This window comes from Lissotriton vulgaris, chromosome 5, assembly GCF_964263255.1.
Source record: "Lissotriton vulgaris chromosome 5, aLisVul1.2, whole genome shotgun sequence".
Taxonomy (NCBI): Eukaryota; Metazoa; Chordata; class Amphibia; order Caudata; family Salamandridae; genus Lissotriton; species Lissotriton vulgaris.
The window spans coordinates 1,009,635,442-1,009,657,996 of NC_141693.1; the positions used below are offsets into that span (position 1 = coordinate 1,009,635,442).

The 22,555-nt window shown below is 44.4% G+C and overlaps 1 protein-coding gene across 1 annotated transcript in view; it reads right to left on the reverse strand.

The window, feature by feature from the left end:
• Positions 1-22,555, reverse strand: part of ANKRD2 (ankyrin repeat domain 2) — an 89,750-nt gene that overhangs the window by 3,866 nt on the left and 63,329 nt on the right. Inside the window, exons 7-8 of the mRNA XM_086920253.1 lie at positions 18,443-18,541; positions 7,987-8,085 (exon numbers count right to left, since the gene is read on the reverse strand). Coding sequence (XP_086776379.1) covers positions 7,987-8,085; positions 18,443-18,541 — 198 coding nt within the window. The remainder of the gene's footprint in view (positions 1-7,986; positions 8,086-18,442; positions 18,542-22,555) is intronic.

The window sequence follows — 22,555 nt, forward strand, 5'->3', positions numbered from 1 at the left end:
CTCTGCACTCTACACACTCACTCTGCACAAAGATCTGTTACAATTAAAATAAAATAAAACGAGGTGTAAAAAATTATATGAAGTAATCTTCCTCGAGTTTTTCTAGCACCCGATTCTCTCCCTTCCTTCCCCCTTCTAGCTCCCCACCTCACCTTCTGCCCACACTTTTTCAGATAACGCTGTGAATGGGTGCAAGTATTTATTTTACTTAATGCAGTTTTATATAGCGTAAACTTTTCTAGCACCCGATTCTCTCCCTTCCTTCCCCCTACTTCACCTTCTGCCCACACTTTTTCAGATTATGCTGTGAATGGGGGATGGCGGGCAAAAAGAGATGGGGTGAAGGAGGGACGAGGGGGTTGTAGGGAGGGGGGTGGGGCGCCAAGGACGGATGGTGGACGTGGTATACAAGGGCGAGGGAGGGATAGAGTTATTGGGTGTAGGGATAGGGAGGGTCGTAGGAAGTGGGTACGAAGGGAAGGGGCCGGAATGGAAGGGGGGAGACGAGGGAGTAGATGAAGAGAAGAAACGTCAGGAGAGCTGAAGGAAGGGGGCCGGACAAGCTGGCTGCAGAGGGAAGAATGGCTGAGTGAAACCGGGTAGTGGAGAGAAGGAGGGACGAAGTGAAGGAGATGTGAGAAGGATAGGATGAGAGGGTTGGAAGGGAGCCTGGCTGAGGCTCGGCAGGGGCTGGAGCTGAATAACAGACAGGATGCAGCGGGGGTCTGTGTGGAGTGATGGAGGGGTAGGTGAGGAGAAGGGTCGTGAACTGATGGTGGGAAGAAGGGGCACCAGAGGAGAAGACGGACTCAGGAGAGACAGGCAGGGAGGAGGAAATGAAGGGGAGGTGGACTGAGAGATTGGGGTAACTGGAAGGCTTCTTGGAATGAAGGTTTGGCAAGTATAGAGCCGAGACAAGAGTGAAGGGATGGGTGAAAGGGGCTTAGGGGGTCGTGGTAGATGACACTGGTATAACAGGCTGGTGGGTTAAGGCCCCTGCCACTGGGAGGTCCGAGTGCAACGTGCAGGTCTTAGCTTTGAGGGCCCTGAGCAACTGCGTCGGTGCAAATCAAGAGTGCCAGCTGCAGAAATGCGTGCACCATTTGCGGGCCCAGTGCTAGCAAGGTAGTTCGGCAGGTTTGGAGCTTGCAGTATCAGCTCACAGGTTTCCACTACATTCAGACCGCACAACTGTTCACCGCAGAGGTCTGAATGCCACGTGTAAAACCATTCCAGTCCTGGTAAGATAGCCAAGTGGGTTGTGCACCTGATGCGGACCTCTGTCCGCTAACTACTGGTAAAAAATTCCAATTCAGATAGCTGAGCGGGTTGATGCACGGACTGCGGAGATCTGTGCATGTGTAATATGCCGGTCCCAGTTTCGAATTCCAGTGAACCAGCTGAATGAGCGCAGGGCCTGCAGTGCACATCTGGGGGTCCCCTGCAGGTCACTGGTGGGAGTGCGTTCCCGGGCTCTTACTCTCTCGAGGCGGGTGGGGGTGGTATTGTGGGGGGGGGGGGAGGTGCGACAAGGGGGTGGGTCACAGAAGTCAGGGGAGGGCTCTATGCAGCGGCGGCCGGGGGGTTGCTGAGGCAACAGGTGGGTGTTGTGCTATTGGGAATGGTGGATGCTGGGGCGGGAGGGGTGATTGGGGGGTGTCAGGGCTGCGGTACTGGGGGCCAGCGAGGACAGATAAAGGGGCAGCGGGTGCCCCATTGGCTGGGTGGGTGCTTGGGTGATGGCGGATGGTGGTTTCGGATGCTGGGGGGGGGCTAGGAAGGGGTGGGGCTGGGGCAGCAGGGGGTGCTTTGCTGCAGCGGGACGGGCTGCTGCTGGGTCAGTGGGTGCCTTGATGGCTCCTGGGGGGGCTGATGCCAGGCTCTGCTCGCTCGGTCAGGGTGGCAGCGCCGCCATTAATCACCGGCAGCCTCCCTCCCTGGCAGTGATGGATGATGGGCGGGCGGGCGAGGACGTGAGCGTGCGTGGAGGTGGCTCCCTCCTCTTAGGCTGGGCTTGGCGATCCGTTCAGAGGGAGCTCCTGCACCATAGAGCTTCTTCTCAGAGAGAACAGGTGCTTTTTAAAGCGCCAATGCACAGTTCCGCTTGTTGTGGGCGCTATAAAAATCATTAAAATCGCTCCTTTCTGTGACCGGAGTCCTCTTCATGATGCCGCGTCCCCTCTGCAGTTGTTTGGGGGGGAGGGTCCTAGATCTCTTCAGGTGGGGGCTGCTCAGTGACCCCCCGGGCCCTGCTGGGGTGCATGCAGCGCTGCCTCGGATGGATGCTGCCCGGTCCTCGCCCTGCCCCGTCCCCAGGGCCTTTAGACCCTCAGCAGAGGCCCATTCTACTGCCCTCCCTGATTACTGTCCTCCCTCCCTGCCTGCTACCCCCTCCCTGTCGGTGATGCCTGTGCGCTGCAGGTGCAGGCGGGCTGGAGCAGGGGGGATGGGGGCAACCCGGCTTTAAAGGGACAGTGTGCCTGTGAACGAATTCTGTGGGTGGCAGCTGGTCGGAGGGACAGGGCGCCAGGGATCACCGGGTTAAAGGGACAGGAAGTAAAACAAGGAAAGGCACGGACAGCGGGAGGGGGGGTGGGAAAGGCACGGACAGCGGGAGGGGGGCGGGAACGGCAAGAAAGGCACTCACCTGGACTTCCTTCGGCGGCGGTCGGCCGTGGAATGACAAAAAGAAACGTTGACGACCCAAAAAATAAACCCCGCCCACCACGTCACTGACGTAGGCAAAAGGGAAAAATTCTACGGAACGCCCACGAGTCGCCTCGAAGAATGACGGACGCCTCTCTCTTCCAATGGCTAGCCTCCATTTATGGAGCTAGCCAATGGAACAGAGAGGCGGGACTTTTGTCCATACTAGTAAACAAAAGTTTTCGCCTTGCTCGAAAGTCTGCTTGCGCAGCTTTCGACGAGGCGAAACCTAAAAACTACCTGTACAAACCAAATCACTGAGGAATAAATTCAGAAAATGTTTCATCATCATTCTTGATGATGAATGGTCCGGGTCCATGGTCCTGTGGCAATCAAAAACTCCCAGCTATTTTTCCACAGAGGAAAGACTAATTCCACAACTGAGCCACACTTAAAGGCTCACCACAGTGATGTTTGCCTCCAAACCCATCAGAGGACTGTTAAACAGTGCGTGGAAAAAGTTGAAGAAAGACTGTGCTCTTGCCCCACCCACACACGTGCAGGCTGGGGCTTAGCTATCATCAGTGCAGCAGGGGATGGCAACCCAGGGGTGTGAAAGGTCACACACTCCCAGGGGCTGTCTTTCAACTAACTGCCTATGATAAGGAAGGCTTCACTATCCTTGCTGTAATAGCCACCATGAGAGTAAGGTCACTCCTGCCTCTGCACACGTACAGACTGAGAGGTGCCTTTAAAGTGAGTGTTTTCGGTCTACTGACCTTTATAGCGCCAAGAGTGGCATTTCGCTGTTGTCGTGAAAAGTTTACATAGCATCCTCTACAATATACTGTTAATCCCTTAAATGGAAGTCTTTTAAACACGAGTTGTTCATTGCTCCAACTGCTTTTGTGTCCACTCATTTGCTTAGTTCGCATGCATGTCGTCATGTTACATTCTGGAGTCAGACTTGTGTGATTTTTTTTTTAAACTATCGAAGGCTGGACTTTTTTGTGTGAAGATTTATATAGCACAAACTTGACCCGAAGGTATTGGAGAGCTTTACATGTGCACCAGTTACTTTACACAAGGGCACATTCATTTTTGGTAGGCGCGTGGAGATTAAGTGATTTGCCCAGAATCACAGGAGGTTGACGAGGCTCCAACCTGGTTCCCCAGCTCCAAAGTCAGCAGCTCGGGTTATTAGGCCACATCCTCTCTGGTTACAACGTACTATGAGAACTGCAGTTTAAATAGACGCAATGCTACATTCCAGTTAAAGGTATAGATTGGAAAGGGGTAGATTGGATGTAGTCCGAGCTACAACGATTTGTTAAGAACCCAGGATCTACAGCGGACCATCTGTACCGGCTGAGGGGGGACGCTCCCCACTTTTTTTCTAGGCAATAAGAGTGTCTGTCATGCTAAACAAAGGTCAGCCTGACAGACGCTCTTCTGTTCAGGTTAGGCAGCCAGGAGCGTGGCGTGCACCAAATGCACCGTTTCCTGGCCGCCTGAGCTGAACTTTGCCAGGCTGAGGATTTCACAATCCTGAGGGCGTGATCTCCTCAGCCTGGCAAAAGTGCCTCAAGGCCCTCCCTCCCAATGATGAAAGGGAACTGCAGCTCTTCCAGCAAGAGGCCAGAAACATTTGATGTCCACTCACTTCTGGGGAGATGACTTTCAGACAGACCCAAACTCTGGTTGCACAGCAGTCCTCTAAGTACTCTACAGAGTACTTCCTTCCTTGGCCATAGGCAACTTGGGACTGGAACCACAAGTGGCATAGGGGAGTACCAGTTTTATGCAGCAAAATCATACAGAAGATGTGTATCCACTATCTGCATTTTGAGGACAGGTTTGAATGGTTCTCCTTTCAAGTGTCCTTTCTTGGCTGATCTCCAGACATGGCTATTGTATACAGTGATTTCTCCCGAAGCAGGGCCGCCTATAACCTGAAGCAACCACAACACAGTTGAGAGTTTTCTGCACTTGCCTGTCATCAGCCAAACTAAAAGTGTGATCAGGGAAATACAAAAGGCCGGTCTCATCGAAAAGGCCTCCTTCACTTTGCCCAACAGAGTCTGCAACACTGCCATTCACCCCTGGCCTCCCAAAGTGGTAGTGTTCAAGAAAACTACTCAGCAGCTCCTTGCCAAGCAAAAGGCCTGCTTGAATTCTAAAGGAACCTTGTCTCAGACCTGGGTTTTCCAAAATTGATCTCATGTCTCTATTACTCAGGCACACTCACAAATCATGCATGCACCACGTAGGCTACGCAGCCACTCCCCGTATAGGTCACGTGGGGCGGGGGAGGGGTTGTAAAAAGTAACAAACGAATATTGTTGCGCGCTCTGCATCGCATTTGGCGATGCAGCGCGCGAAACAAAATTCTTTTTTTTTGTTACTTACCTGAAATCGTCCGTTTGCCGCTTTTTACAACCCCCCACCCTGCCCCTCCCCGCCCCACGTCACGGCCCCGTGGCACACCATATATGGGCCGTGGCTGAGGCTACGCACACTAAATATATTTAGGATACTAGGGCTAGGAGTCTGGTAATCTCACAGAGGTAAGTGAAACTTTACACTGCAGACAAGAGGGCCTCCACCCTAGAGACACAGATAAAAAGGTATGTTCACAACTACAGATTCACAAAGCACAGTGCAATGACACCACCACTCTGTGCTAAACCCATGACAGTAGTCCAGTTCGCAGGACATGTCTAAGATCCTGGACAGGTCCAGGACAATACTTAAGTCAAGGGTCAGGCCAACACTTCTGTTCATAATCTATATTAGTGTGACGCCAGGGCCAAAATCAAAGACCAGTATGCAAGATACAGGTAGTAGGGCACTCAGAGCATGGGAACATGACTCTGCATCATGCAAGGGAGCTCCAGTCCCAACATACCTATTTTGATATATTGTGTGACCTTGGACAAATGACAGTATGTTGCTGTCCCTCAATTCTCATATGTTCCAACCCTAGGAGTGCTCAAGACCCAATCGTAAAACCTGGATTAAGCAAGACAAAAGTGGGCACCATAATTGGAGCCTGAGCAAGAACAACTTCTTCAGGGTTTGGGACTCACCTTATCCATGGCAACAAATCTGCCTGGAGACTGTCACAACAAGCATCCCCATGATACGAACTTCCCTGAAATTGGGTCTTATAATCCAGGGAAACCTTTAAAACTGAAAACACACCCCTCACGCTACAACTAAATAGGAGTACATCAATCACCTTGCCAGGTCTATGCGTGCCCCACCCCACCACTGCCCAGCACTTAGAGGCACATGCTGCACGAACAACTCCGCAGCCAACAGGCCCTATTCCAGGGGATCAGCAGATCCAAAAGCCTACAACAGCAGTAAAATTCAACGGGGATCCAAAGAACAGACCGGAATGTGTCCCTGGCTTACAGCCAGACCCTGTTCCCTCCCCACAAGGCCTGCTGCACTGGACCTAGCCTAACTCTTTGGCTGGGAAGATGCAGGAGGAAGCAGCTCTGGACTCTGAGGACCCACAAGCTCCTTATAGTGAGCACTGCCGTCATCCCACCAGACTTGTGCCCCCCACTTAGCTTAACTATCACCCGACCCTAGGTGAAGTCGGAGGGCGCACATGTGTTTATCTGTCGTCTGCCGGCATCATGTGAACCCTCTGAAGCAAGGCACGTGGATGGGAGGAGCAGAGATCAGGGGAAGGAGTACCAGGGGCTCCCCCTGGTGCTGGCCCAAACTCCACCCCACTCTTTGCACCCAATGCTCAAAACGCTAAAAAAAACACGTGAAGGGAGTAGGTAATAAGGACAGGTGGCACTCTTGCGCACTACATAATGCAAAACACGATCATGTCGTGGACGCTTACATTGGTCATCTTTTGTATTTCTCTAGCAAATTATACTTCATCTAGCCGGTTATCCTATTGCTATCTCACGCAGCATGGAACGCTGTTTTTACTAAAATACCAGCAGCTATTTCTTTATTTTATTGCATTCACTCTATACATTAACTTTACAACTTCATTGCAGTTCATCGTCACTTCAAAGTGTATGAGCTGCAATGGAACTTTTTAATGAATGGACTCACACAACGTTGGTCCAATCAAATATTTGTAGAAGGAAAGATCAGCATGTTGATATCGACTAAGCCCCTCTCTCGGCAATGCTTCTCAATAGCCTCTATGTCAACAATGCTTCCTGAGTATCTGTTTCTGTTTCTCACATAAGGTTAGGGGACGACTGTGTTGTCAAGCCAGGCCCAACAAATAGGCATAAATCATAGTCATACTGCTGTATGACTAAGAATGCCTGCACTTTTACGTCAAAGTAACCATATTATTAGATTAATAATGGAAACTATTAATGTATTTTGCAGGTGAATAACCTATGACATAATTTACTCATACCAGTTGAAGTTCAAGAACTGGTAAATGCAATAATACTGTAAGGAGAAAAAGTAAAATATTCAAATTAGATAATGTATTTTAGATGCAAACACTGGCGTAATTTGATAGGCATCACAAATTAGCATTTTCATGCCAAAATTGAGTAGAAAAGAGTGCGTGAATAGACCTGCAAGCACAAAACTAACACCAGTGGCATGGAGGCAGGATTGAGGTGGGGTTAGGGGGTTGGTGGTTCCTGCCGCATGGTACACATCCCTTGATTGCCATAAAATGAGGAGTACAAATAATTTTACAAGATTGGACATTTTGGCAGGCTTTTTCCTACTCTATATAATTGCCTAGTGTCCAATTCTCAACTATTTAGCAAGATGTGGTTTTATTTCGGTGAAAGAAAAGTGTTGTCTGCGACTGACAATGTCACATTCCAATAATTAGAATTACAGATGTGGAAAAGACACAAGGTAGATAGATTTTCCACATTTGTAAATGTAGGTGGCAAGGGATGAGGCACTAGGGATCCGAGAGGTGGCTATTGAAAGCGTTGTTCACGTCATTCCCATTCCATTTTCCTTGACTGAATGAACATGGAAGCTTTTGAAAAAAAAATCTAGTATACATACATTTAGGGTGGGAAAATGGGACAATCGCTCACATATTGCCAGTCAGATGAGTCTTCGGCTGAAGGAACAATGTATTTCACTTGCAGAAAAAAGTGCAAAACAGGATATGTTTATTTCACTTTAATTCAAACTTGACTCATCGGTCAAAACTGAATGTTGGAAAAGGCACTGTGACAATCAGGCTATTGTCATTTAATAAGCGATACATTAGTCATGTGTATTTTGTTATACCTTACTAATAAATGTAGTTGGCATTACCGTATTCTTGTTAAAATAAGAAGAACAACATGATGTACATAGAGAAATACTTACTCCGTTCTTTGTCGTCATGTTCGCTCCATATATTATCAACATTTTCATAATTTTGTAACGGCTGAGTCTCACAGCATCATGCAAGGCCGTATCACCTTCCTAAAATTACAAAGAAATTACTCATTTGTCATTAATGTGGGACCAATAGAGCCTTAGCCTAATTGATGAAAATATTTGTTGGTTAACATCAAAAAATACGTTTTAAATATGATAACATATAGATGAGATCATTGGCGAGTTATTGTTTTCCCAAAATGATAAATAAACTCCAGCTCAGAGAGAACCTACAAACCATCAGATTATTTCCAACTGTAACTCGTTTTTATTTAATTTCTCACAATTCAGTTATCTCGTCTTGTTCGAATCCCACCTCCAAAAAATGTGGCATGGGATATTAGCAAGTCCCTGTTTTAGCATAAATCGGCCATTGGTTTCTTAAAAATTAGTACTATTGCAAAAGTTTAAGCAGCTTGTGTAAAAACTTTCTGTAAACTTTCAGAAGAATACTGCGTCAAGGCCTCATGTTCTTTACCAATTAACACCGAGATCTAGATATAAGAAACAACCCTTGCAGACCTAAACTCAATATCATAATAATATTCCCTGGTAGATGGTAAAAAGCAGCTTGCTCAGCACCTGAGACATTTGAGAATTCCTGATATTCAACAGACATCTGTACTCTGCTCTTCTCACATCCACAATAGAACTTATTCTTTCCAAGATGCAAAGACTCTAGAAAGTTACGTTTCACTAAATGTTCTGCACTGTAAATAGATGGGTGTCAAATTAACTATAGAATACCTAGGATGACATTCAAGCCAGAGATTCAACACTCCAAACTGTAGCCTTTCCTGAATGAGCGTGACTCACCATTTCGGATTCTCTCAGTCATTTCAGAACCACGCACTCCTGTTTTTATGGTCTGGCTTGACAGAGCAGCTGTTGCCAGACAATTATGCGAGACCCACCATTTGGGAGCTCCGCCCACATTTTGGGAGCCAGGAGTACATGTTTTGATTGGGCAGAAGTTGTGTCCTTCCACACAAATGTGCAGGCTCCCCACACAGCTGTGATCATTTTGTTTATGTACCCATCTGCCTGAGGTTGAACTTTCAAATGCACATGCATGCTATTAAATTGTTGTGGATATCTAGATAATTTATGGTAGAAGCACATATGGGGGGGAGGCCAGTCTTTAATCTATATGGATTTTTAGGTCTGACTTGACAATGCAACTGTCACCTGAGCTTTTAACCTACACCAATATTATTCTACAGTCCTTTGCTTATCCATTCTCAAGCTCCCTGCTTGTAATTCTTAACATTACCATACAACATTATTTAAAGGCCATACCTATTGGCATAGCCAATGCTTGTTTCTATCTTTGCTTTGTTTTAAGAGCAGCTCTTACCCATACACATATTGTGTATTAAGAATGTTTTCAGTTGTCCCTGAACTACCAGTATGAACAATTTTTACTGGGATAAACTCACTTAACTGAACTTCAGTAAGGAAGTGATCTGGATCGTGTTGAAGTGCTTCAAACGAAAGACTTCAACTTTTGGGGTCAACAGTTTACCCATCACTGTTGCTGAGCCAACTAACTTCTTTTATCAGAAAGATGCTGATCTAACGGCAGAATCAAAGAAGGACTTTCATCTATTAACCTCATCCGTGCGGTGCAGATTTACCCCCGGTGCTGGGCCCTAATGTAAATGGGTGTGGTCATGACGGAACGGTTCCGTCATGAGCACGGCGCGACCGATGCTCATGACGGAACCGTTCCGTCATGAGCATCGAAGGGGTTAAGGCAGGGATTGGATTAATTAAAACCAAATGATATTTAAATTCCTCAATTGATCAACCATCAGACTCTTCCCTTTAGATCACTTCTGATCAATGAACTTGTCCTTCTGATATTTTAGATTGGCCGCGTACGCAGGCACATCTAATGTCCATTGTTTGCTTCTAAGTGATTCCGCGTGCTGTGACTAGGCTGAGTATTTCTGCACACTTGATATTTCCAAAGTCATTTGAAGCTTCAATCACTTATCAGTACGTAATTTATTCTTGGGATTGGCTCTACGCCAGACTAATACATCCACACTGACATTTGGGCATTTTATAACAATTGCGGGCAATATAAAAAGTGAAGTGTATACTTTACGTAATGAAGGGGTCAATGCTAAAGTTCGGAGGCTACTGAAGCTGGGAAATCAGCTACTTTCTTTAAAGGCTTAATTCAGCAATAACTTATCTCAGAATGTTTATTATTAATGTTCTAATATCTTTATTAGTTGGAGAGAAGAAATATAAGCAATTAAAATACCATAATAAGCAATACAACCAAAAAGAGAGTTACACAATAAATAAATAGATAGATAAGCATTCATTAGTATAGATATAATCAATGTCATATATATCACCGACATATCAATTAATATGGTGGAAAAAGCAATAAAGAAGCAATACGAGAGAAACAGTTGTATCACTTGTATAAATCAACCAGCAAGATAAAGAGAGAAAGGAAAAAAAAAGAGAGAAGAAAGTATTGAGGAAGAGAAAGAGAAGTAAAAATAAAGCAAACAAGAGAGAGAGAGAGAGAGAGATCGAGACCCCTGCTACAATAGGGAGGGTAAGTTAAGGAGAAGACACAAAGTGATATTGCGCCACCAGGCCTTGTAAGGCTAAGTTCATATATCTATCAAGAGATCTCCAGACCCCACTAGAGACAAAGAGTGTATAGTGTTTCTCCTGCACCGAAGTATGAGCCCCTCGGAGAAAAGATACCCAAGCCCACAATGTATGATAGGATATGGACCTAAAGGATTTCCATTCTGTTAATATAATCTTGACTGCAATTGACAGCAACAAGTCTAGCAATTGCATATCAAGAGGATCCAAGGCAATGGCGATGGGCCAACAAAATTAGAGATAACGAGAGCTCAAACTGAATATTGAAAATTAGTAGGAGATGTTGGTGAACCAGCTCCCAAAAGTATCGGAGTAAAGAGCATTCAAAGAACATATGTTGATATGTACCAGTAGCTAACTTACAACTCCAACAGAGATCATTATCCTTGAGTTTGAGGGTATACAAACGAGCCGGGGTCCAATGTAAAAGATTGAGAGAGAAAAATTTAGACTGAATAAGAGAAGGAGCAATTTTATTTCGTAGGGAATATTTCCCAATAAGTTGCCAGATTTCTGGTGAAATATGTTTAAAAAGGTCATGTTCAAAATGATGTAGCCATTTCTGTTGTGTAACAGTAGTCTGCAAAGGCGGCATTGGTGGATAAAAATGTATATATTTTAGAGGCAACATGACCTGCTTTATACCACATAGACAGAAGGGAAACAGTATGTGAATCCGGGTAAAAGTGGACCTTAGCTAAGGCAACCTTTATTTTTAAAAATGTATAGAAATCCAAATTACTGAGAGTATACTGCCGAGCTAGGGAAGAGAAAGGCAAGGGATCATGTTTGAATCATAAAGGTGCTTAACCAATGTGATACCTTTGCTAGCCCAGTATGCCAATGTTGCAGAGTCAATATCAAGTTTAATTTTAGAATTGTGCCACAAAGAAGACCACCGAGACTTATGGGTTGGCTTAGAAACTTTTTTATCTATAGCCTTCAAGGCAGCGATGGTATCTAAGATAATACGTTGAGAAAAAGGTACAGTCAATGTGGACGCAGTTAAAAAAGAAGAGGTAGATAGAGGAGATGACAATTCCCGCTAAATAGACAACCACGGCGGAATATGTCGAGAGTCTGTAGAGAACCAAAGAGCACCTTGAGAGGCTAAGAATGCCACTTGGTACAAATTCCAATCAGGGAAAATACATCCTCCCATATCATAAGGTTTCCTCAGATGTTTATAGGCTATTATAGCTCGCTTATCACTCCATAGGAATTTTATACTAAGGGCATCGATCTCATGAAAGAAAGATAAAGACAACTTGGTAGGGAGCATTAAAGACACAAAATTAACAATGGGAGTTATCATCATCTTCAAAGTTTGAAGACGTTCCCACCAAGATATATATTTAGGTGACCATGTATCCAACAACTGTTTAACCTTAGCTATAGTTTGAGATTCATTATACAAGACAGTCTCTGTTAAATAATTACAGAACCAAATCCCTAGGTACTTAATGCGCTTTGATTGCCATTTGAAGCCAACATCCCCCATGAGGGGAAGAAAGCAAAACGCGATGACAGGAAATATTTCCATCTTATCCTTATTCATAGTATACCCTGAAACACGAGAAAATTCTTTAATATTATCGGAAATGGCAGGAATTGCATTACCTATATCTTCAGAAAAGATGAGCACATCGTCCGCATTTGATAATCTTTGAGACAAATTGAAAGCCTTTAATATCTTGATTTAGATTAAGGTGCCGAAGGAGAGGGTCAATAGATAACAAAAAAAGAAGAGGTGATAACGGACAACCTTGCCTAGTGCCCTGACACAGATTAAAAAAGGAAGAAGTAGCCCGTTAATTCTAATATTTGCTTTAGGTTGTGCATACAAAGACATCACCAAACTAACAAAAGAATCTCCTAGATTGTGAGATTGAAGTACTGCTTTTAGGAATGGCCAAGAGACCTTATCAAAGGCCTTTTCGGCGTTGAGGGTGATGGCTGCCGAAGGGAGGCTAGATAACATGAAATGTCAAAAAGTCTGTATATTGTCCCTAGCCAGCCTGCCCTTAACAAAACCAGTCTGCAAGGGGTGAATAAGCGAAGGAATATACAGTTCCAAGCGTTTGGCCAAAATCTTGGCAAAAATTTTCGCTTCCATATTCAGATGGGAAATGGGGCGAAAATTCCTAGGGTCAGAATGATCCTTACCCTCCTTAGGGATTACCACAATAGTAGCCTCAGCAGCTGATCCAGAGACCGTCCCTGACGAGACAAAGTTATTAGGGGTGAGCGGGAAATCCGTTACGCTAGCGGATTTTGCAGATTTTTGGGAAATCCGCAATCCGCAAATTTTGCGGATTTCCCGCAAAATCCGCAAAAAAAATCCGCGAACGTAACGGGTTCAAAAGTTGAACCCTCACTCATGCAACTATTTTACAATGGCGCCAGCAAGCTGCCAGCGCCGTTGTAAAATAGTTACAAAGTTAGCTTGCACAGGAACCACTAGATAAAACGAAGCAGGTGCTGCTTTATTTTATCTAAGTGCTTCCTGTGCAAGCTAACTTTGTAACTATTTTACAACGGCGCTGGCAGCTTGCTGGCGCCATTGTAAAATAGTTGCATGAGTAGGCTCACTCAAGGGACCCCTGCGCCCTTCGGGGTGATTGCATAGTAATAACACACACATGGTCGTTCGAACTAGTTGATGCTCAAATTCAGTGACTCATTCATTAGCCCAAAAACAATCGTGAGCGTCGTCGAGGCTGGACAGCTGTGCCTTCTTCCCAAATCTACCGTGGAAAATCAGCTGTGATGCTGGATAGGCTTTGCATCCTTGACTTTCACGAGCGCAATACCCGTGCTGTTCCTGTGACCAGGAGCTTCTTTCTCTTCATTTGCTGAACTGATCTTTCTCTGACCTTTTATTCACACAAGAGGCACATACCCTACTGGGCACATTGTGTTCGCACGGGTTTCTGCAAGTTCGCACGCGTTTTGTACAATTTCGCAATTTGCCAAATTGTACAAAACCCTCGCGAACTTGCAGAAACTCGTGCGAACATAAAAAAAAAAATCCGCGAGGATTCGCGGATTTTCGCAATCCGCAAATTCGCAAATCCGCAAATTCGCGGATTGCCAATCCGCAAAATCCGCTCATGCCTAAAAGTTATCAAAGATGTCTTTGAGACGAGATAATAAAAATGGGAGAAACATCTTATAAAAATTGAATAGGGATTTATTATTAAATGTGCGAGACCGGTCATCTCTTTCTGTGATCTCTTAACACTACATATTTAAGTCAAAACATTAAGCTATATAATCACTCAATTTGTTCATAGTTTGTGTAAGGGCAGAGCTACACATCCTGCCATTCCAGGAATTAAACTATATGGGGTACACAACATTTTAGGGTTCAAGGATAGATACACACGATGATGGGGCCTGACTCTCATGGTAGAAGCCTCCCAACATAATACTGATATGAGTTGCCAGGTCTCCTTCCAGCAAAGGTTTGTGCCCAGATGCTTTTGAGGGCACTTCTAGAAAAAAACAGAACAGGAAGTTCTAGCACGACTCAACTACATTCTATAAAGCACAATTCTAAATACCCCAAAGGCACTAGCTGCAGCTTTTCAGGCACCTGTATGAAACGTATGTATGTATTTGTGTAATATATATGTATGTGTTAATTAAACAGCACAAACCTAAGCAAAAGTCAGCAAAGCACTGTTCAGGGTCAAAGGCAAAGACACAGTCTATATGTGATAAGAGAGGTAGCTGGCTTTGGTCATCATGATGTAGTGTCCTTTAAAGAGGTGAGTCTCCAGATTTTTCTTAATTCATGCAGAGTTGTGGCCATTCCAATGGATGGGGGAGATTGTTCCAGATCCTGGGTGTATAAGTGTGAAGCCCTGTTGCTTTGTTTTCTTTATATATTTTGCAGTTCATCTCCAGTCTGATGGTGTGCTGGCTCTGGGGGTGCCAAGAGCTACCAGAGGTGGTGAGCGTGTCAGCCAGGTATGAGGAGGTGCCAGGCTTGATGTCTTTGTTGATGGTGCAGCTAGTTTTGATAATGGCGTGTGTCGGCAAGAGGAGCCAGCGGAGTCCAGTCAGGGTGAGGGTGATTTGGTCTTATGTTTTCAGACACATAATGAGGCATTCTGCATCATGTCAAATGCCACTATGGGAGGAACAATGTGTGAAAGGGGAGGCCATGGAACAGAACTTTCAAATATACTTGAGTGCCATCAACTTAGTTTCCTGTGGAATTTTTCTAATCTAGTTGGCTGAAAAACACCAGTGTCATAAAGCCATTAAGTCACCTCCGTTTTAAAGGTTCATTTAATTCAAGCAATGTTTTACAGTTGAGTTGAGCAGTGAGGCACGTGCCAATCTTCTATAGACAATGGCATTGAGGGACTTCATTACAGATTAAAGTTTTTAGGAGGTTCAAACTTGGACACAGCAAGCATACAACTCAATGCAACAGTACTTTCTAATAAAGGATGAGTTTCCTGATAAATGAAGTATACAAAAAAGTGATTGATGGAATGCTTGCGTTAATCTCAGTCACTGATACTTACTCAGGGTCGCATCCAAGTCCATCGTTATTTTGCACACCATGTCAACTCAGTTTGGACGCATCCATATGTAACAAAAACAATGTCTCAACAGAAATATCACGTTGGAGGACAAAGGAGAACAACGGATAGTACAGAGGTTGTTATTTGTATATAGAAGCACATAAATACAACTAAATTGCAGTGACCATAATAACCAAATGTGTACTGGCAGTGTATAAGTGAGTGAATGGCGCAGTAACACATGTGATTATAAAAACAACGTGAGGCGGCGCAAGTGAAAGGAGTTTCGGTGATGGTCAAAACAAAATGTATTTACAATCTAACTAATCAAGAAAAGGTCCAACGTCGCTTGTAACAATGGAGCAGGGGCCGGCTTTTTCCCTGAACGTTTTTTGGATTTAATTCTTTGCCCACATCACGAGCCCCACCACGAGCGCTAATTTACCCCCTCCTCCATTGTTACAAACGACGTTGGACCTTTTCTTGATTAGTTCCCAAAGGCGGATTACACTCCCAAGACACTACCACGTGGAATCTAGACACTACAACCACCTCCCCGTTTGACAGAGCACTACACTTAACTCATGTGACCATCGTCCTAATAATGACCTCAAGTCATAGAGGTTGAAACGCCGTCGACCCTGCAACACCATTTGTGGCCTCCTAATGGTCACTTGCAAATAATGAATTTTTGTTTGTAATTGTAAATACATTTTGTTTTGCCCATCACCGAAACTCCTTTCACTTGCGCCGCCTCACGTTGTTTTTATAATCACATGTGTCACTGCGTCGTTCACTCACTTATACACTGCTAGTACACATTCGGTTGTTATGGTCACTGTAATTTAGTTGTATTTATGTGCTTCTACATACAAATAACAACCTCTGTATTATCCATTGGTCTCCTTTGTTTTTTCCCTGTGCTATGTGATTTTTTTCACTTTTGAACTGTCCTCCAACGTGATATTTCTGTTGATACATTGTTTTTGTTGCAACTATCACCCGGTCTCAACTGGGTTAACAGGTTTACTCCTCTTTGTTCATTGCATCCATATGTAAATCAGCAAGGACCCTGCTCCATTAGGAACAGTCCAGCCTGAACTACCAGGCTATGTCCTCCCTGAACAGGAACACAAGCAACTCAAATCCGGTTTCACGCTAATTGTGGTTGGGTCCAAAGCAAGGTGTTGTGTCCAAAATAAAGATAGACTGGGAAGTTGCTGAAGTAATTACCTGTGTCTGAGATTAATTCAGGCATCCATCCATCCATTACTAGGACACACTGGAATGGGAGCTATGAAAAGGAGAGTGAGCAAGTCATTCTGATGGCCAGGAATACAAGTGGATCAGTTTGTAAGGCAGTGTGAGTTCTGTGTAGCCAGCAACAAGGCACCAAGGGCCAAATGTAGCAACCCATTTTTCAAATACAAATGGTGCAAGCCATGTGCAATGTCTCCACTACAATGTGCCATCTCCATTAACATTGTCACAGTGCGTTGCAACAATAATGCAGTTATGCGATGGACTAATCACATAAACCCATCCAATCTGTTCATCAGTTGGTGATGAAGCCTAAGGTGTGTGACATGATTGTGCTGCATTACTATGCAAAGTTCCTAAATGACACCCGTTAGCTCCATCAAATTATCTGCAGTGGCTTGTTGGCCTTCCTCCACTTTTGTGGTCAGCTGCTTGATGCCATCTTTGATGCCACAGACGTTGGTATTTAGTGACACCAACTGTGGTTTGCATTGACTTCCTGTGCTTGCATTGTAGGCGTTGCACCTTTAACATTGATGCCTCCAGACCTCCAAATGCAGTTGAACCACCTCCTTCCTCTGATGCACATCTTACAGCAAATTTGCACCTTCTAGGGGATACTTGTGGCACATGACAAGGGAGTGACTTGTGTGGGAGGATCTAATGTCTGATGGTGGTGTAGGTATGTCTGTTGCAGCATTATCAGTCTCTGAAACAAAACCAGGTAGTGGAGACACTGTTGTCCTGCGTCTTGTTGGTGCAGGTGTTGTGGTTGTTGAAGGCACAATATCTTCTGCCTTTAACTGTGGCTGATTGTCATGAAGTAGTTAGAAATGTTCAATAAGTGTTTGGAAAGTTGGCTTTTGAATGTGCGGTGAGCAATTGCTGTGTTCTTGATTCCCTGCTAGTCGCATAAGTAGATGTCTAAACCAAAAAAAGGATTGCTTACCAAACTGGTGTATGTGGCATCTTTTCAGGGGAACTGCAGGGTTTCTGACAGAGGAGCCTCAGGTTGTCTTAGAATCCCTTTATTTGGCAGCCCGTTTGCCAAAGCTGCCAGGTCACAAGGATGGCAATCCCGCCCTATTCTAGGTGAGGTGTCTGTCAATGACTTTCCATACTGATTCCATTAACAGTGGCCCTAACGTGCAGACTACATGCCCTGCTGGTTTGAGCCACTTTGTTTTGTTCTACTGAGACACACTCCTGCTTTGGAATTTTGTTTCAATGAAAAAATATATAATTGCAAGCGATATGATTGCCTGCCATTCAGCTGCACCTTGTGTTGAAGGCACAGAGACCCATGGCACGCCACGCAGGCGGCTCTCTACCAGGGCCTGAGCCTCCACTGAATTTGCAAACTGAAGGTCTGCCTGCAAAGTGCTAAATGAGGCCCCAAGAGAAAAACATTCCACCTTCTAGGCTGCTCTCCATTTGTGTTCGTGAAGCAGAACACCAAGTTAATTTATATTGGCATTCTAGCACATTTTTTTTAATTTCAGTGAAGTCTCCAAGTTAGACAATAATAAGGAGGCAGATTTTTCACACTCCAATATATTTCTTAGAATGTAAATGTTGTGAATATACATTATTTTGTGATGTTTTGCTATTGTATCAACTTGTAGCAGACCGATTGGAAGCTGCAGATCATACCACCCCTAATCACTGAAGACTAACTACATTTCATTGTATTTACATAGTACTTCATACCTCTGTCAAGGCATGGAAGTACTTTTAGTGGACAGGTTTCCCATTACTTTGTTGATTTTGAACCATGAGTGAGAACTTGAATATTTAGTTTCTCCTAGTCCCAGTTAAATAATGAAACGTCAGTGTGCACAAGCATGCATGACAAATTTGAACTGTGCTTCTTTCCCCAGTCACAATGATTATTAAAGAAAGTTAAGTTTCAAGCTACTGTTAGCAGTTCAGTCATCAGATGAGTAAACACAAAAACGTACCCGGTCTTTGTAGTTGATATCTACCCCGGTCGCTATCAGATGCTCCACAATGTCCGCGCGCCCAGTACGGGTTGCTACATGAAGAGGGGTGCTCAAGAGCTAGGTGAGAAAATAAATACGAATTAGAATCTAAAAGAAGGTACTTTTAGGAAACAAGATCAATACATACATTTTCAGATTTTTTGATGATATACTAGATTCAACTTGTGTTTTTATATTTCACTATTTCCAGCATTCTGTGCAGTCAGTAGCCCCTGAACATGGCCTTCAGTTTTGGGGGCGGCTGAAGGACCTGTGCCCAACTGTGACGCCAAACCCCAATGCATGAGGGTGACTAGAGCGCATGGCCTGTAGCAAGCCCCAAACCACTGTGTGGCCAACTCCTGCTGCCCATGGTCTCTGTCTAAGTGCAGGAAGGGTTGGCCTCAGATCCTGGTGGCACTGCGACCACCCTGCTGCCCATATCCCTCAGCCCTGTGCAGAAAGGTTTACATGAAACACCTGGCGTATGTCCACATAATCTTGGGAAAAACTAATTTCCACACAGTTCTCAATTATCTATTCTGCTTCCTGTCTCCATCTAGAATTGGTTAAAATGCTGCTATAAACAGTTGTCCATTGGGTACCTAGGAGACTTAACTTCAATCAGTAATGTTACCTGAGGTTTTATTATCCTGATCCACACACCATTTTACATCAGGTTTCCCTCCCAGTTCCTATTAATCATAATTATAGCATGTCTTTTCATACTGAATATCAATAACTCATTTTGCTCATTAATAGCAATTTTTAGTTTGATAGGTTTTGATGTCACCTTTGCCCATTTGGCATCCTGGTGCAGTGCAAGTAGTGAGGTCGCTTTGCATGTACTATGTGCAGCTGTAGGTTCATATCAGCTAACATTCACACAGCACAGCGTTGCATTAAAATCAGCAGCCTTGTGTTGAATGAATGAGGAAAAACTGTGCATAGCCGTATTTAATAAGAGTTGCGTGCCAATGATGGTTTCAGTGGCTCTAAAAGGAGTTTAACAAAGCGCTGCTTTATTGCACAGAGCTTACCAAGTGCTGTGACATCTGCACTTGAAATATAGACTTCAGTAGAAATGTCACCATAAGGACAATGGTTAAGTTAAGTTTGCAGATTTATATAGCACAGCTCATCATCCAGGAGGCTATCCAGGCGCTGTCCATGGGCACAGGGAGATTAAGTGATCCGAGAGTAAGCCATGTAAAATGTGTAATTGGGCAGCAATTACACATTATTCCAGGATCTATCATAGAATGGTTATATGACATTACAATGCATGTGTTTACAACCCTTTGCCTTTACCATGCATATACCTTTACCACGCAAGTTAAGTATATATAAGGTAAGTGAAACCCCCATTTTCGTTCTGATCTATCTATCAACCTATCTATCTATGTATGTATCTATATTTATATATATATATATATATATATATATATATATATATATTTTTTTTTTTTTTTTTTTGTCTCTATAATAACATTTTTCTGTTCTCAGGTATACTGTACCGTCAGACCAGGGGGACCGCCATGGGCACGTGCTTCGCCCCCAGCTATGCGAACCTTTTCGTAGGCTGGTGGGAGAAGCACGTGGCCTGGGGGGGGACCAAGGAAAAATGGTTGGATCATATCATGATCTGGACAAGATATATTGATGACTTGTTTGTCGTTTGGCGGGGCGACAGACCCTCGGCTGAGAGGTTTGTGGCAACGCTAAATGACAACAGTCTCAATTTAAGATTTACCAACACAATCAGTGACAGATCAGTCCACTATCTTGATCTTGAGGTCTTTGCGGCAGGGGGCACCATTCAAACAAAACTCTACCGCAAGCCAACGGCAGGAAATGCCGTGCTTCATGCATCAAGTCACCACCCTAGAACTATGATAAAGAACATTCCGTTTGGTGCATTGCTACGCCTGAAACGAAATTGTTCAGAACACAATGACTTTCTACAGGCACAAAAAGCAGCGGTTTCTAGATTTCTAGAGAGAGGCTATTCTAAGACATCACTAGTTGAGGCCTCTAAGAGAGTGGAGCTTACGAACAGACAGGACCTCTTACAGAATAAGAACATAAAAAAGGTAGTAGAGTCTAAGACAGTGACAAGAATGATCACGACCTACAATATGAGATCTAACGAACTGGTCCAAATTTTCAACAACAACTGGCATATCCTTAAAACAGATACTGTCTTGAAAAATATAATACCCCCGAAACCTGCAATCACCTATAGACGCTGTCAGTCCCTGGGTGATCATCTGACGAGGAGTCATTACAAGGACCCCCCAAAATCATCTATATCGAAACCTATCCAGGGTTTCTACCCTTGCTGTCAGGGTCTCAGGTCCTTGCGCCTGCATTGTCTGTGCACGATAACAAGGGGAGTGTGCATAGAAACAGAACAAGTGAAACTATATTCGGAGTGGGACTACAACTCCCAGACTTTCCGGCAGGGGAAGTACTTATGCTGCCTTCACACGCTTCCTGTTGCGTGTAATTCGTATTGTCGTCCATAGAGGTCGAGAGCCGCTGCATGCCGCGGCTGATCGGAAGAGAGACCGGAGGAAAGGAAGCCGGTGGTTCGTACCAGCGTGAAACGGATCCAGGTAGGATCTGTCGTTTGGAATTCTCGTTCGCGGGCGGTAGCGTCTTGCTTCGCCGCGCGTTCTTTCAGTCCAAGGATAGAAGTGGAGCGCGGTGGTATATCACCACGCGTTACCAATCTAAAAGCCTCCCCCGAGTGAAGTTAACTACGGAGGAGAACAGTTTAAAGGGAAAGTCCTTAGTGCTCATTTGCCCAGCTGAGGGAAGACACGAGGGGTATTTTTACGTGCGGGGCGCGGTGGTGGTCGAAACTACGCGTCACCGTGCTAAACCCAGATTGTGTTTGGACATCGGAACTCTGAGTAAAACTTTGAATCAATAACTATTGACTCTGTTGCTTTGATCTTATCTAACACTGCGGGAAAGGGTCATTTTGAATATCAGTTCTTTTGTGTTCTTGTGCAGAGCGGAGTGTTGTGGTTCTTGCTTCCCACAAACCACCATTTTCTGACAGAAGAGGAACCCTTATTTGCTTTATCCTTGTGAACCTATTTACTTTATCTTCTACAGTAGAGTGCTGCATCTAATTCAGTATCCAGTTATAACGTCTCTCGCCTGTTGCCCTGGTATGCCGCTTACATGGGTGTAGCTGTTGGGTGATTAATGTGTTTTGGGGAGTGTGTTGTGCCTGACGTATCTTTTGTGTGCAATAGGCCAGTCAGGTGTCAGAAGGCGATAGAGGAGACGTATTATCACAAAAGCAGCGACCAGTGTTATCACAAGGTATACTGTGTTCTTTTAGCGAGATCTAATGAGTGTAGCCATGTGTTTCAGAACGTATATCTAAGTGGTTTGTTTTTGTCGTTACAGGAAATCCCTTCCCAGCTGACCCTTCCCTTTCCCTTCCTGGTTCTATTTATCCCTCACCTAATGGCTCAACCCCTCTGTGTTTTTTAACGAGAGGCGTTGTGACGTTTGGAGGTGGAACATTGTAAGCATCAATCGTATCCTGTGGAGCAAATCGGGACACTTGCATGCATTGCAAAGCGTGCAAATACAGTCATAAGAAGATCAGGTATGACGGTAGACCCAATGACCCACGGTCCACTAGAACCATCAACAAATTTCTGAACTGTAATTCAGAATATGTGATATACTGTCTGGTCTGCCCGTGCCCTAAAAGATACATTGGGAGTACCATCAACCCAGCGAAAAAGCGTATCTTGGAGCACATGCGTGCCATCACTAATAAAGATAAAAACTACCCGGTGGCACGCCATTTCGAAACCCATCACAACAGTAACAGAGATTTACTATCTTTCTTTCTTATTGACCAACTAGAAAGACAAGAAAGAGGTGGGGACAAAATAAGAACACTAAGGGCAATGGAATCAAAATATATCATTGACCTCCAGACGATGAAACCCATGGGCCTGAATAATGATGAAGAACTTTGGGTACACCTGGAATAGTAAACTAGATAAGGGTTAGGACACAAAAAGAAATAAAGAACAGCACAATAATGGGGCAATGAGA